General features: G+C 60.1%; 1 protein-coding gene across 7 annotated transcripts in view; it reads right to left on the bottom strand.

The window, feature by feature from the left end:
- Positions 1 to 1,114: 1,114 nt before the first annotated feature.
- Positions 1,115 to 15,950, bottom strand: part of NFIC (nuclear factor I C) — a 65,700-nt gene continuing 50,864 nt past the window's right edge. For 2 of the 7 annotated variants that reach the window (XM_027085562.1, XM_027085556.1), the window contains exons 7-10: positions 10,957 to 11,082; positions 8,577 to 8,761; positions 7,859 to 8,006; positions 1,115 to 1,573 (exon numbers count right to left, since the gene is read on the bottom strand). In XM_027085562.1, coding sequence (XP_026941363.1) covers positions 1,440 to 1,573; positions 7,859 to 8,006; positions 8,577 to 8,761; positions 10,957 to 11,082 — 593 coding nt within the window. In that variant the 3' untranslated portion in view covers positions 1,115 to 1,439. Of the gene's footprint in view, positions 1,574 to 5,775; positions 5,862 to 7,858; positions 8,007 to 8,576; positions 8,762 to 10,956; positions 11,083 to 15,950 lie in introns of all 7 variants that reach the window. The other 5 variants (XM_027085560.1, XM_027085559.1, XM_027085563.1 and 2 more) reach the window with 3 other exon arrangements.

Here is a 15,950-nt window from a genome sequence, read left to right as displayed (position 1 = left end):
AGCCAGAGCCCCCTGCCCTGTCCAGGCACATGTGGACTGCACCCAGCCTGGCCTTCTCTCCTTCTGGCGGCCCAGCTGTGATGCACCTCCCGGCTGTGCCCCACTTCGGCGGGGGGTGGGGGGATGAAAGTGCAAACCGTGGTCCCCCTTTGGGCCGGGAGGCACCAGGGAGGGGGTGTCGCTCCAGGATGTAAGGCACTGGCAGAGGAGGCGTTGGCGGGGGGCACACCGCCTTCCCCAGATCCCACCCCCGTGCCCCAGCACGGCAGGACGCTGGGGGGATGCCCAGCTCTGCCCCTTGGGCCCACTGGGCGGGTTCCCATCGCTCTAGATCTGAGGGGGGCATAGCAATGAGGGGTCAGCAACTGGAGGGGCCGGGTTACGGGGGAGGAGGCTGGAGGATGCCCACGGCCACTCGCTTCCCAGCTGGACAAAGGGGGGGGGGCGGGCGGTGGGAATCAGGCACTTAAACCACTCGCTCTCACCTCCCACACCTCCATGGGCTAAGCGGGGTGGTGGGGTCCTCCCCATTCAGGGCTTGGGTGGATGGAGAGTCCAGAGCAGCCCCGGGCCCCTCCGCTCCACCGCCCCCAGCCCCCTCCTCGGAAAGTGCATTTCTTACAGTGTGTGCAACGCGGGGCCCTCCCCCGGGGACTGGGGTGCGCTAGGGTGGCCTCCTATGCCTGGGGGGGGGGGCGGGCTGGGGGTCATTTGCATAGAGATGTCTCCCAAACCGGGCCGGCGCGCACAGGGCTTCACCAAAGACCGAGTCCCCGGCGCGCTCTGGGGTGGGGGGGGTGGGGGGCGGAGACGTCCACAACCGCGGGGCACTCCTGAGAGAGTATTGGCCATGCGTCCTTGTCCCCCGGCGATGCCCGGGGTCTCCCCGCAACCCTCTTCTGCCCCTGTCACACCCCTGCCCACCCCAGCCTCCGCGGTGGCCTCTGCTGCCTGCCGCCGGGGTCCTCGCCGGCCCCCCGGGGGCTGCCTCCCCACTTGGCAAACACTGTCCCGGTGGCAGTGGCGATGGGGGCGCGCGGGAGAGGCGGCCTCGCTGGGTGTCCTGCCCCGTCGGCTGGGCACGGGCACCAGGCTGCGCTCACCTGGTCCAGGGCGGAGGTGGGGGCAGCCGGCCCTCCCAGAGCAGCAGCGAGAGGAGATGAATAACTTAGGACGCCCCGAGCGCCCGCTCCCAGGGGCAGTGGGGCCTGGCCCTCCAGTCCGGTCCGTCCGGCCGCGGCATCCCGAGAGTCCGAAGCGTTGCCATCTTTACCTTTTATCTTCTTGGTTGGGTGGGTTTATTTTTATGTGTGGTTTTCTTTTGTTTTTGTTTTTTTTCCCGTTTGTCTTTTTTTTTTTTCTCCTTTTTTTTTTTTCTTTTTTCTTTTCCTCCTGTGTGTTATGTGTCTGTGTGTTTTGTCTTTCGGCCGGGCTGGGAGTCAGCGGGGTGTTCTTGCTTGCTCTAGCTTGCCACCGAAAACGTGGGCCGGGGGCCGGCTGTGTAGCTCCCCGCGATTCCCGGGACGAAGGAGCAGGGCGTGGGAAGAAATCTTTCTTATCCCAGATACCAGGACTGGGTGGCCCGAGGGGGACACAGAGAAAGAGAAAGAGAGAGAAGGAGAGAGATGGGGGGTCAGGCTCCGCCAGCCACTGCCTATACCCACTGAGGCCCCCCTACCCCCTGGGACCTGGGACCTCTGTCTCCCCTATCCCAGACCTGGCATAACCGGCTGGGTGACCCTGGGCAAATGACTCTGCCCCTAAGCAGAGCTGCTAGATAAACCTCAGGATGTACAGTGACGTCTGGATTCCAGATAAACTACAGATAAACCTGTTAATATAAGTCCATCTCATGCAACTTTTGGGATATACTGAGGCTAAAAAAAATGTATTATTTCTTTTCAATCCTTTATCTGGAATTGAAATCTACCCGAGCATTCTGTGGTTTTGTTTGCTAAATCCGGCAACCTCACCCCCGCACCTCATTGCCCTGAGTATAAAATAGGGGAGGGGATCTGCCCACCTTGTCCGCAGAGGGTGACATTTTCCCATTTAACGGTTCCCCCAGAACCCCCATGAAAGAGGGACTACTGCCCCCCGACCCCATTTTGCAGTGAAGAAAACCGGGGCTCAGAGGGGTAAGGTAGCTTGCCCAAGCCCACCAGCGTGGGAGGGGAGAAGCCAGAATTCGAACTCAGGCCCGAGAGGCCTCAGTCCTCGCCTGTCCCCCTGCCTGGGGCTGACCCCTTAGCCTGGCCTTTGAGGGGGTCATGACTCCTACTTTCCAGAGGGGGAGACTGAGGCTCTGGGTCAGGTGGCCAGGTCTGCACGGACAGCTCTGGCCTGGGTCTCCACAGGGAAGCCGCTGTACAGACCCTTCCCCTGGAAATGCATCCCATTCGCCTGTGTGGGGCGGGCCTGGGGGTAGGTAACCCCCATCCCCACCCCGCTGGGGTCACAGCAGCGCTGCTCCTCCGCCCCCTGCTGTAAATCAATCGCACCCCCTCCAACCAGGCCACCCCGCAGCCGCTGGGCCATCCCATCGAACTGGCGCCATGGCTCCCAGCCCCCCACCTCCAGCCAAGTTCAAGTTCATCTTGGCCATTACCTCATGTCTGGTTTCCGTTGGCAACCAGACAGATTCTGGGCGTGACCCTCCCTGGTGGTGGCTGGCCTCCCCTAGGCCCTTCCTCCCTGCCTCCTCCCCTCCTAGGCTCTCTGCCCATAGCAGTGGGGGGGGGGGCACCCTCAACTCAACATCGTCCCCCATCAGCTGAGGGGGAGACAGAGGCCACGCGGTGCCAGTAGTGAGTTCTGGGCTCTTCTGGCATCCCCCTGGCCTGGCTGGAGCCACCAGTGTGGCTTTGGGCATGTGGCTTAAATTCCTCTGGCCCTCGGTTTGCTCATCTGCTGAATGGGCGTGATGGGCAAAGAGCTTCTGGTGTAAAATGCTCGGCCGGGTGGACCCCTTCACACAGCGGAGGGGGCGGGGGTGTCAGAGTCCACAAGAGCCCCACTCTGGGGGCCAAAGTGATGGATGGCTCAGGACTCGGGGGACTGATGGTGAAAGACGGGGGTGGAGGGGATGAAGAAGGTGGGCAATCGATCAGGGAGAGAGCAACCGACATCGATTGGGGGAGGGGCGCTGATTGAGGGGAGAGGCTATTGATCAGGGGGCAAGGCACTGACTGTGGGGAGGGCAGGAGATGGAAGGGCAGGTGGTGCGGGGAGAGAAGCCGCTGCAGGCTGGGGGGCAGGGGCCGGGGGTGGGGGCAGAGGAAAGCCAACCGGCCAGGAATAACGAAGGCGGAGGAAGTGCTGACTGGGCCAGAAAGGAGAGGCCTCTGGGCTCCGAGCCCTTTGCAAAGGGCCTCCAAGAGCGGGGAGCGGGTCTCACGGCCCCTTCCTCCCACCCTTCCCTCCTTCCAGGGTCTGCCGGGGGTGGGGGGCTGAACCCACCGGGGGACTTGGGTACCCTTAGTCCAGGGACCCGTGGTCCTGCCTGCGTGGTGCCGGCGGGGTCCTCCACCAGACCCAGATGGGGGGCCTCGCCTTTTCCATAAGCCTTGGGGTCTCTCATCCGTCTGTCACCTTCCGTGCCACCCTCCCCCACCAGCCCCACGAAGTTCTTTCCAACTCCCAGCCCTGGCTGTGCTCCTCCCTCCCTCTCATCCCTTCAGTGGCTCCCTTCGGCCCCCAGGCCAAAGCCCACATTTGAGGTCTTCCACATTCAGGCTGTTTCCCCATCATTTCCAGCCCTTGGCAGTGCTGATGCCCCTGCCTGGACACCCTACTCTACCTGACACCAGGCTCTCACCCCTCCCCACCCAGGCAGGGCCCTGGATGCGCCCCCCCCCCGACCCCCAGGTTCCTCCACAGCCCCAGACCCACTCTCTCTGGGTCCCCAGCGGGGCCTGCTGGCCAAGGGGGGTGGTGACCAAAGGCGCCCCCCTCCTGGCACCTTGGTTTCCCTCCCCTTGCAGGCCATTGGCTCCGGGTGGTCCCCCGTCCCCCCATGCAGGGGTTGACAATGGGGTGGGGGGGAGGCTGGGGAAGGGTTAAGGGGCCAGGGCCCCCTCCCTGTCACTTTTATTAGCTTTGCTTTCTGCAGCAATTAGGACATTCCCAGCCTCCAGCGGGGAGGGCTGTCAAGTGGGGGTGGGAGAGGCAACGCCTGGCTCCCTGAGCACCGGGGGGCAGGGGTGTCTAGGCCGGGACAGAACCCAAAACTCAAGGCGGGGAATCCTGGGGCCACCCCAGCTCAGTGGGTAACACTGACCAAGTGACCCCCTCTGTCTGGATCCTGGCTGGGGCTCTGTAAAGCAGGACACTTACAGTTTGGGTGTGCGAGGGTGTGTGGGGTGGTCTTGGCCTTTCAGTGCCCTTTCTGGGTAAAATTGGTCCCCTAATGCTCCAGACCCTTCAAAGACTCCCAGGAGGTGCCCAAGGCCAGAAGAAGAGACAGGTTCAGAGCTCCCCGCAGTTAGCCCTGGTGCCCTGACCCCAGCACCCCCAGCTAAAGTCTGGGCAGGGAGGGAGGGGGATAGCCAGGTCCTGCCCACCCACTCTGTCCCCCTGAGCTGCCAGCAGCAACCTGGCCAGCCTCAGATGGTCGCCAGGGGTCCAGGCTGTGCTGGATGGTCAGCATGGCTGATTCTGGTCTCATCCTCGTCTCCACCGCCTCCCCACGCCTCCCCATGAACTCCACTGCGGGGGGACCCTCCCAAAGTGGCTTGAGGATCCGAACCTGACCCCTGGGGACCCCACAAAGCCCCATACTCTATGGCTCTGGGGATTTGGAGATGCTGGGCAGCCCTGAAGAGGTTTCTCTGTGTGTCTGGGCCTCACTGGGCCTGGGGCAGCTGGTGACGCCCTCTGGCTGTTTTATGTCCCGTGACCCCCTCCCCAACATGCACCAGGGAGCACGGCTCTGGGGTCCAGCCACCACCCTTGAACACCCCCTGCCAACACACTCCCGGCTTGCACACAACACAGATGTGGACCCTGGCCCAAAGGCGGGTGTCGGGGACACGTGGGCAGGGGCTGAGGCCACCTCCCACCCCGAGAGAAGCTGGGAGCCATGAGTCTCAGTTCCAGACCCATCAAGGCTCTGCCCTGCACTGCTGTGCAGCCTCAGGCAACTCACTCCTCCTCTCTGAGCCTCCTTGTCTCGTCCTCAGCCAGCCTCATGCCCCCCACCCTGGTGCACACTCAGCTGCAGTGATGCTAACCCCGCCTCTGCCGCCCCACTCCCACTTCGCAGGCTGGAGCCAGGGGTGGGGGCTTGCGTGTCCTACCAGGAGGCCCCGCCCCCTGCCATGGGCTGCCTCAGTCTCCCACCTGCCCCTGGTGTCCTGGGGTCCTCTGGCACCCCCTACCCTCCCTCTCCTGTGGTCCCTCCCTCCGGCCGGCGTGGGAGGGGATGCAGGCTGGGGGGTTGAAAGCCTGGGCTGACGCGCTGTGTGATCCTGGGCAAATCCCCTTGCCTCTGCGAGCCTCAGTCTTCCCATAGGTACAAATGGGGCCAGGGCGGTGAAAATCCCAGCCCCACAGCAGCTCTGCCAGGAGTGTCCCCTGGCAGGATTTGGGGCCATACCACATCCCCGGGCGTGGGCTCGAGGCCCTGGAAGGGGCTGGGAGGCTGGCCAGCGTGCCAGGGGTGCGGCTGGCGGGGGCGGCACGGGACCCAGCAGGCCGGCCTCTCCCTGCGCGCCCAGGCCGGCCCCTCTGCCCTGCCCCTCCCACCCCCCCACCAGCCGGCCTCTTGGCCCCTACCTGTGCCTGATAAATGCCCGTTGGATCCCTTGGTCCTAATCCCACAAAGGAACGGTTTGCAGGGGACGTGCCGGGCGTAGAGTAGGCTGCGGGGAGGAGAGAGACCGAAAGCCCGTTAGCGCGGGGGCGACGCGGGAGCACCAGAGAGGGTGGCCGCTGCCCAGGGTCACACAGCCGGGCCTTCATACCCAGCAGCCGGTGCCTCCGAGCTTGCCGCCCTCCCCCGATGGTCCAGGCACCCCGAAAAGCCCACGGTCTCGGGCCCCCGGGGTCACGCGGGCAGGTGTCTGCTGAGAGGGTAGGTGCAGGACGAAAGTTTCATAATCCAGAAACCGCCTGTGAATTATTCAGTGTTCCACTGCCTGGTCCATCCTGCTCCTGCGGCCTGCATCCCGCCGCGTGGGGGGCCATGAATTATTGAGGGCGTTTTATTTATTAATTTCCCTCCTGGAGAGGGCATGGGGAAGGCTGCGTGTGTGCACATATATATATATATATATGATCATATTTTAATCACACTATGTTTTGCCGGTGAGTGAATGATTCGCAACCCAGGCTGGGGAGGGGGCGGGGGTGGCGGGAGGGTCCCCATGTGGTCTCCACCAGAGCGCAGGTAAGTGGGAGGTGGTGAGGCTTGGGGGATTTGGGGGTGGGGGCTGGGAAGCAGGCTGCACCTGCAGTTCAGAAGCCGGTGCAGAGGAAGGAGAAGAAATCCATGTTTCTCCCTCGTCTATTAAGCGTCACTGTAAGCCAGGCACTGGGCACTATCCCATTTTAACCCTCGGCAGCCTCAACGCGGCAGACGTGAACATTATGCCCATTTCACAGATGAGAAAGCAGGGAGAGTAGGTGAAGACCAGCGCCGCATGCCGACTCTGTCCTCTGCACCCGGCCTCCCGCTAAATGTTCTCCCTGATCTATGGCACTGACTCACTCGCCACCACCCTCTGGTGACTCTCCCATTTTGCGGCTGAGAAAAGTGAGGCTCAGAGAGGGGAGGACGTTTGCCTAAGGTTACACAGGGAGCGAGATGCAGGGGCAGGATTGCAACCCAGTGCCCTGTGCTCCATCGTGGTGTTTGGAGAAAGCCCGTCTGCACGTGAGGCTGCCCCGGGTCTCGGCAGGCAGTGGATGCTGGGGAAGAAATACTGGGGTGCTGCATGCGGGGAGGGGGGCCGATGGGGCCCAGATGGGAGGGCTGGCCCCTCCTGCTTGGGTGGGGTGAGGAATCTCATCTGGGGAGCGAGGGAGAGACGCCCAAAGAGGAAGGGGATTTAGGGAGAGGCTGGGGGCAGAGCCACCACTGATGGGGTAGATAGACCCCAGGATGGGAATTCTAGGAACCTCTTCCCAGCCTGGAGCAGCCCTGGACTGGGGTTGGGGGTGGCGGGGGAGGGGGAGGTGCCCTGGGGGCTGGTGAGCCGTAATCTGGAGCCACATCCAGAGGGTGGAAAGTTCTAGAAGGTTAGGAGACCAAGCCAGGGTCTCCCACCAGGCTACCACCTGGACCCACATCCAGAGAGCAGAAAGTTATAGAAGGCGAGGCAGCCAACCCAGGGCCTCCTGGGGTCAGGTGGGCAGGCAGGGTGTGTCCTGTCTAAAGATGTGGCCCAGCCCAGGTTACCAGCAGGAACAGGGCCCACTGGGGCCAGTTTCCCCGGAGAATCCGGAACTCTGGAATTTCTATGTGAGACGTCCTGATTTTAAAGCCACCATCACCACAACAGATTCTCACTTTCCTCAGACAAAAGGCTTCTGGGGGCCGGGTCGGGCCCTCCCACCTCCACTTTGAGATCTTCACCCACTGCCAGCTGCTTGTTGCACGGAAGAGGGTTTAGAGGCCCAGAGGGGGGACACGGGGGCCCCAGGCCGCTCGGCCAATGGGGGCGGACCCCAGACTTGCCCCTGGCCATCCCCTCAGGCTGCCTTGGCCCTGTGTGGACCTGACCACGTGGGCCCCAGGCCTCCATCTGGGGACCCACCAAACTCGCCGGTACCCACCGGGCTGGGCCTGAGACCCCGACCCCAGAGGCAGGGCCGGGGAGGGGAGGGGCCCCTCGGGGACGCCTTCCCGGGTGCTTACAGGGCGAGGTCGGCGACGAGCTTCCTCCCTCGGAGGTGGGTTTGGTGGCGGGGGGGAGCGCCAGCCGCGGCAGCCCGGGGGGCGGGGGTGCCAGCATCTGAGCGGAAATGCAGTGACTGGACATTTTGAGCTGGCCACTTCCACTTAACTGGGGGGAACAGAGAGACAGGTGGTTAAGGCGGCGGGCGCCCCTCCGCCTCGGGCTGCCGTCCACCCCGGGGCTGTGGACCGGCCTGGTGGGCACGGCCGGGACGAGTTTGGTGGGTGCCCGGTGCTCGCCTGACCCCGCAGGCCTCCAGCATCCTGGGATCGCCATGCCTTCCCTGCCTCCTCAGGCTACTGTGTACCCACTGGCTTTCCTTCCATGCCTCCTAAACAGCATCGCTGGACCTCATGGGCGGCCTAGACGCATCTCCCCGCATTTGCCGCGCGTACGCATTCATTCATCCACCACCTCGCCCGCGGTTCCCAGATCTGAAAGGCTCTGGACACCAAAAGCTTTGGTGGAAGTCTGGCCAAAGGCGGCCTGAGCTCAGCCGTAACCGTGTTTGGTTTGGGGGCTTCCTAGAATACTGTCCGCTCAGACATCTGCAAAAGCCTGCATTCCCACCCGGTCTGGCTCCAGGGGCCGTTTGTAAAACAGAAGCTGCCCTGGCGGAGGAAGGGCTGCCTGACACTCGCGCCAGGGCCCCAGGGAGGTCGTGCCCCCCAAACTCACCGGTCCAGGCTGCTGACTGGCCGGATCGCAGGCCAGCGACACGAGATCTTTGAGCGGGTCCTGGGGGTTGAGGTGAGGTGGGTAGCGGATGGCCGTGTGCGGGAAGTAGGTGGAGGCCGTCTGGGGCAAGATGGACGTGGTGGGGAAGTGCAGGGCCGAGGACGGGTGAGGGCTCCGGGCGATCCCTGTGGAGAGGAGGGGGGCAGTGGTCACCAGGGGCTCCCGCCAGGCCGCCCTGTCTCCGAGTGACTGTGTTTGTGGGTGTGCGTCACGCCCACGCTGCGGCACCTTTAATAATACGAATATGTGGCGGCCCAGTGGCATCTGCCACGACCAGGCCCTGCTGTCATTTACACGCCCGGATTCGATGAATCTACTGTGACCCCACAGAGTTCTGGCGTCACCTCTTGCAGCACTTTTATTTATTTTTATTTTTTTAAATTTATTTATTTTTGGCTTGCAGGATCTTAGTTCCCCTACCAGGGATTGAACCTGAGCCCTCGGCAGTGAAACCGCTGAGTCCTAACCACTGGACCGCCAGGGAATTCCCATCACGTCTTTTTTTAAGACAGAGGATGGGGGCTTCCCTGGTGGCGCAGTGGTTGAGAATCTGCCTGCTAATGCAGGGGACACGGGTTCGAACCTTGGTCTGGGAGGATCCCACATGCCGCGGAGCAACTAAGCCCGTGAGCCACAACTACTGAGCCTGCGCGTCTGGAGCCTGCGCTCCACAATAAGAGAGGCCGCGACAGTGAGAGGCCCGCGCACTGCGATGAGTGGCCCCCACTTGCCACAACTAGAGAAAGCCCTCGCACAGAAATGAAGACCCAACACAGCCCAAAATAAATAAGTTAATTAATTAATTAATTTTAAAAAAATCAGAGAGAACATTTCCCGGCTGTGGTCAGAGGAAGTCCTGACTACTGAATAAAAATTAAAAAAAAAAGACAGAGGATGACCATGGCTCTCAGAGGGAATGTCCTCTGCCCCAGCCACAGAGCAAGCAGGTGGCAGACCCAGGGTTCGAGCCCAGCCTGACTGGCCACACCCTGACCCGGGGCTTGGTTAACTCTTTCCATAAATGGCTGGTGGGTCAATATATTTTTTTAATTGAGATATTATTTGCACACTATAAAGTCCATGCTTCTAAAGTGTACAATTCACTGTGTTTTTTTAGCACATTCACAGAGCTGTATGACCATCACTACAATCTCTTTTAGAACATTCTCATCCCCCTGAAAGGAAACCCCGTCCCCATTAGCACCGCGCCCAGCCCCTGACAACCAGGAAGCCACTCTCTGTCTGCGGATTTCCCATCAATGGAATCACACACTGTGGGTCCTTCTGTGTCTGGCTTCTCTCACTGAGCATTGTGGTCTCAAGGTCCATCCACGTTGTAGTGAGTGTCCGTGCTTCACCCCTTTTCATGGCTGAGTAATATTCCAGTGTGGTATTTGCTTGTTTTTTTTCTTTTTCTAAACAAGTCAGTGACTTTTAGTATATTCACTTTGTAATTCCAGAACCAGTTCACTGCCCCCAAAAGAAGCCCTGTGTCCACTAGTGGTCACTCCCCCTTCCTCTCTCTCTAGCCCCTGGCCAGACAGTAACTACTTTCGGCTTTCCAGGCCATAGGGTCTCTGATGCAGCTACTTAACTCTGCCGTCGTTGCCTGAAAGCCACCACAGATGACATGTAAACAGATGGGTGTGGCCCTCCGCCAATAAAACTTTATTTACAAGAACAGTGGCAATTGGGGGGGCCTGCTTGGCTGGCTCCTAGTCTAAACTGTTGTGCTATTTTGATGTTTGCCTCTGCCCTGTATGTGTATTTGCCCTTGTATGGAACTAAATCATCATTATCACAACCAAGGGGCAACAGATGACATTCAAGCTCTTATTTAACTCATTCTGATTTAATTCATTCGGTCCTATGGACAGCCCTGGGAGGGGGACGTTTATGAGCCCAGTGGACGGGTGACGGGCTCAGCTCACACCCCACGCTGTGAGCGTGGTACTTCCTGTCTGTGTGGCTGAGAGCTCCCGTACCCCTGTGTGGCCTGTGTGTGTCCTTTTGGGTGTCTGCCTCCTGTTGCGGCCATTCCGCCCCCGGGTCCGTCGGTGGGCCGCTTGAGTATGACACATGGGGAGCAGGTTGAGGGGTGAGTCCCGGGCTGCACCTCCATGTACAGAAGGGGAAACTGAGGCCCCAAAAGAGTCAGGCCCAGGTGCTCTCTACCATGGCAGCTGCAGGCTTTCCTGCCCGGGTGGGAGGCTACAGCAATAGGACTCGTGGTCAGATGGCCGGTGGGACTTTCCCGGCCATAAGTGGCCTGGTTAGAGGGCTCAGCCGCCCCTCCCCGCCCGGGGCCCGCAGTGCTCACCACTGTGCACGGCGATGACGGGCCGGTGGTGCTGGGTGAAGCTGGAGAGGCGGGGCGAGTCCTGGGGAGACGGACTGTTGAAAGGGGACTTGTCCATCTCTGTTTTCTTCACCGGGGATGAGATGCCTGCGGGGAGGGCCAGAGGGTCAAGGGCCGGCAGGCAGGGTTATTCCACTCCCAGGACCCCTGCACCTCCCCGCAGAGCCCCTGCCCCCCCTTCTCCCAGCAACCCATGGACGAGGGGCTGGGAGCCCATTGTAAGGAGGGGCAAACCAAGGCTGAGAGCTGGGAAGGGGGCCGCCCAGGGTCACACGGCCCACGGGAGGAGGAGTCTGATGCCACACGGGCCCCTGGACGACAGAGTCCGGCCCCCACCTTCTCTCCTTCCAGACGTAAGTCGGCTCAGGGCTGCCCCCTGCCCCCCAGGGACACCAGAGCCCTGGAGAAGGCCGCAGGGTGGGCAGAGGATTGGTCCAAAGCCCCAAAGCCCAAGTGGCTCTGCACTTGTGCCCCCCCACCAATCCTTACCCGGGGGACAGAACCTTCCCTGTAGGGTCATCGTGAGTATTAAATGCAATACAACATGTAAAGCCGTTAGATCAGGGCCTGGCACACACCCACGCACTGGAATTACTTGCTGCCATTCCTCTGCAGACGGGGGTCTCACTATCTACCCCGGTGGCCCTGGGGAACCCAGAAGGTCTCCAGCTTGGCCTCAATGAATAAAAGGTGTAAAATGGGCACATCCAGCCTCCGTGGAGGCCGTGGCACAGAATGGATGCTGGCTAAGGAGGAGCCTTGTCACGACATGGAAGACGGACCCCAGAGATGCGGGGCACACGTCTGCCCTGAAGAACCACGAATGCCCCCCGCCTGCCTCCCTGCATCCCACCCCCCACTCCCACCCCCCTCTGCAGAGGCTTTTTCTAGTGACAGCAAAGGATGACGACGTGTCTGAAAAAAGGCAGAGTCCTTGGCCTGGCCCCTTCTCTGGAATTGGGCTCTGGGGTAAGTGGGGATCTGGAGACAGACATGTTTAGGAATTGTTTTAAAATCCATTTTACAGTGAAACGCACCCAGTGAGGCCCACAGTGGATTCACACATGGTGAGGGTTGTTTTTTTTTTTTAAATAGTTTTTATTGGAGTCTAGTTGATTGACAATGCTGTGTTAGCTTCAGGTGCACAGCAAAGTCAATCAGTTATACACATACATATATCCCCTCTTTTTAAGATTCCTTTCCCACATAGGTCACCACAGAGTACTAAGCGGAGTTCCCTGTGCTACACACGGCAGGTCCCTATCAGCCAGGTTTTTTTTTTTTTTTGCGGTACGCGGGCCTCTCACTGCCGTGGCCTCTCCCGTGGCGGAGCACAGGCTCCGGACGCGCAGGCTCAGCGGCCATGGCTCACGGGCCCAGCCGCTCCGCGGCATGTGGGATCTTCCCGGACCGGGGCACGAACCCACGTCCCCTGCATCGGCAGACAGACTCTCAACCACCGTGCCACCAGGGAAGCCCTTAGCCAGGTATTTTATACAGAGTAGTGTGTATATGTCAATCGCAATCTCCCAATTTATCCCTCCCTCTCCCTTGCCCCCTGGCAACCATAGGATTCTTTCCTACATCTGAGACTCTACTTCTGTTTTGTAAATAAGTTCGTTTGTACCATTTTTTTTTTTTAGATGCCACACATAAGCGATATCATGTGATACTTGTCTTTCTCTGACTGACTTCACCCAGTATGACAGTCTCTAGGGACACACTGCCTGCCACCCCGCAGAAGGTGGCCCTCAGGCTGCACACATCAGGGCCGGGGTCATTCTCTGTGGGTCGTCCTCGGCGCCGTGGGGTGTGGTGCAGCCTCCCTGGCTCCACCCACGCGACGCCAGGTACACCCCCAGTTATGACAACCATAGATGTCCCCAGACATGGCTCAGTGTCCCCTGGGGCAGAGCCACCCCAGTTAGGACCCCTGCCCTCCTCCGAGGCCCGCTACCACTGTTTCTGGGGTCTCGGGTTGATGGTTCTGTGAGTGAGCATCTGCGTGGGTCCCCAGGGCTGTCCCACCTGAGCTGCTGCTGCATTCCCCCCACCCCTACTGTGGCATTTCCATGTGCGGTGCTTTCATTCTCTGCGATGGCACGGCCAGGGGTGAGCCAGCTCTGGGAACCAGCCCCCCGATGGGCACTCAGGCCACCATCTGCTTTTGCTGTTACAGACGCTGCTGCCCTGGTCGGCTCTGGGTGCGCATCAGTGTGTGAGCGGGGCGGGGGAGCGTGTCCTGGGATGCAGTTGGCGGCCCAGAGGGACCTGGCGGCCGAGCGGGGCCTTGGGTGCAGGCCCGGGCTTTCCCAGGGACGGGAGGAGCTGGTGGCATCCAGGGCAGCCGGCAGGGAGGAGGCTGGCCCTGCTGTGTGTGCGTGCATGCGTGCGTGCATGCACGCATGCGTGTGCGCGTGCGTGTGTGTGTGTGTGTGTGTGTGTGTGTGTGTGTGTGTTTGTGTTGGGCTCCCGGCTGGCTCAGGGCTGCAGGGGGAATGAGGTTACGGCTGTCAGACGCTCACTTAGGATTTCCTAGAACAGCCTGTCCTGGATGGAAATAGCCCGGCGTGGACCCTGCCCCCAGCTGCACCTCCGTAGGCCCTTCTAGAGCTTCCTGAGATGGGGCCTTTGGGAGCCAGGGTCCAGGAGGGGGGCGGGGGGCCCCCGGCGCTGCAAGAAAGAGTCACTCTCCTGCCTGCGTTCCTGCATCTGAACAAACATGCTGGGAACGGCCCCACGTGAGCAACCGATGTTGGTTAACACAGTGCCCATACATGCCCCATCAAAGCACGTGTCTCTCCATTTAACAGGCGTGCCCCTGACCTCCCCGATCCGAGTGGCCATCTTTCTGATTAACATACATATCTCCACGTAAGCGTCAGGCACCCCTACGTCCCCCGTCGAAGACACAAACCTTAACGGACGCACGTGCCTGTAGGTGCCCAGCCCCAAGCATCTTTCCACTTGCCTGTCACACGTGCCTGTCTGTTCCCCGTTTAAGCACATACGCTTCATCCAACAGGTGGGCCTGTACATCCCCCATCTGAGCACCCACCCGTCTGCTTGACAAACTAGCCTGTCCCCCTGCAGTGCCAGCTCCCCTGGGGGGCCCCCTGCAGGCAACCACTGGGTCTCCAGGGCCCGGAACACAGGGTGGGCAGAGAGTGTGCGAGTGTACAGGCGGGTGGACGGAGCGCAGTTCTGCTGGGATTGGCCGCCACTCACTGGGCACTTAACACGTGGGATGGCCTCCCCCACTACCCCCAGCACTGCTGACACCGGTCATCCTCAGCGGGCCCATCCTGGGCGCTGTGGGGGGTGGAGCAGCGTCCCTGGTCCCACCCACTGGATGCCAGGAGCCCCCCAGTCATGATGGCCGGAGACGTCCCGGACACCGCCCAGTGTCTTCTGGGGGCAGAACTGACCCTCTGGGAGGTCCTGGGGAGCCAAGAAGTGGTGGAGCTGGGATTCAAAGGCAACTCTAACTCCTCAGGCCGCGCTCTGCCAACCCCTCCTGCCCTCCAAGTTCAGAAAGAGATGGGGGGAGAGGAGAGAGGTTGGAGTTCCCTGCTTCACTCCATATAATAACTGCCTGTGGGAGGCCCATGTCCCCTGGGGGAGGGCCACAGAAGCAGCAAGAGCAAAGCACTCTGGGACCCCCTTTCTGCCCCGCTTGGCTGGGTAATCAGGGAAGGCCTTGGGAGGATGTGGCCAGGAGGATAAAGGGCACTCCTGGTGCTCCTGGCCCGGGCACGGAAGGGGCAAAGGGCTGGAAGCTGGTGTATGGGGTCTGAGAGATGTGGCTGCAGGGGTCTTGCCTGGGCGGGGCTGGCAAGATTTCCCCCAGGCCTCTGCCCCTCCAGGGCACCGGAGTGAGAAGGCTGGGGCTGGGGGGTTAGCTGGGCGCTGCCCGTGGTGGCCACAGCGGAGGAAGGGAGAGAGTACTCTAATCAGCTTAACCCCCTTAATGAACAGCTAATTGGGGACTGTCTAGACAGGAAGCCGGAGGAAACCAGGAAGAGGAGAAAAAGGAGGAGAAGGATGGGCAGGAAGGGGAAGAAGAGGGAGGGAGAAGAGAGGGAGGAAAAGATAGAATTCACATCTCCCTACGAGCCTGTGAGCACCCGGAAGGCAGGGGCAGGCACACACTAGAGGTTTGTACTGAGACTCCCACAGGAGGGAGTGAGTCTGCCATCACCTGAGGCAACCAATGGGAGCTATAGGAGGACTGACCCCCTCTGGCATTCCCTTCCAGCTCTGTGATTTCCCCATCACACACCAGAAGATGGTACAGGCTTCCTCTTTGTCCTCCCCCATCATGGCCACTTTAGTCTCAGTGTAGGAAGGTTGGATCAAGCCCCAGTGACTCTCTCTAGCATTTCCTTCCTTTCAAAATGTTGTTTTTCTTTTTTGAGCATCCTGAATTGAATGCTGGGTTCTTTATTTCCAGCCTTTCTCTTTTTCCAATTAAAGCTATCATTTTTCCTCTCAGGGATGCTGTGGCTACATCAGCCCAGGCTGTCTTTCAGCTCCAAGTAGTATTCATTTTATATGTAGACAACCTCTTCAATCACAGTGTTAGTGAGAAGTGCTTTTGAGTTCCCAATCAGTAAATGATAGGGCAGAAGTTAACTGTCTCCCAATATCTGCTTTATCCTTCTTCCTTAGTAACAGAACCCTTGATGTGAGATGGGCACATAATTGACCCAAATAAGATTACATTTCCCAGCATCCTTTGCAGCAGAGTATGGCCTTAGGACTAACTCAGGGGCCCAGAGATAAGCAGAAGGGGTAAGTGCATCTTCTGAAAATTATTCTTAAAGGGAGAGGACATGCCCAGACTTGACCCTTCTTTCCTGCTGGCTGGAAAGCAGACATGATGGCTGGAGCTCCAGCAGTTATCTTGGACCATGAGGTAGGAATGAAAACCACATTCAGTGGCACATAAGGCA

The sequence above is a fragment of the Aethalodelphis obliquidens genome, unplaced genomic scaffold, assembly GCF_003676395.1.
Source record: "Aethalodelphis obliquidens isolate GAN/ISIS:26980383/991018 unplaced genomic scaffold, ASM367639v1 scaffold53, whole genome shotgun sequence".
Taxonomy (NCBI): domain Eukaryota; kingdom Metazoa; phylum Chordata; class Mammalia; order Artiodactyla; family Delphinidae; genus Aethalodelphis; species Aethalodelphis obliquidens.
Note: the sequence above shows the minus strand (reverse complement) of the source record. Positions and strands in the feature narration are given on the sequence as shown.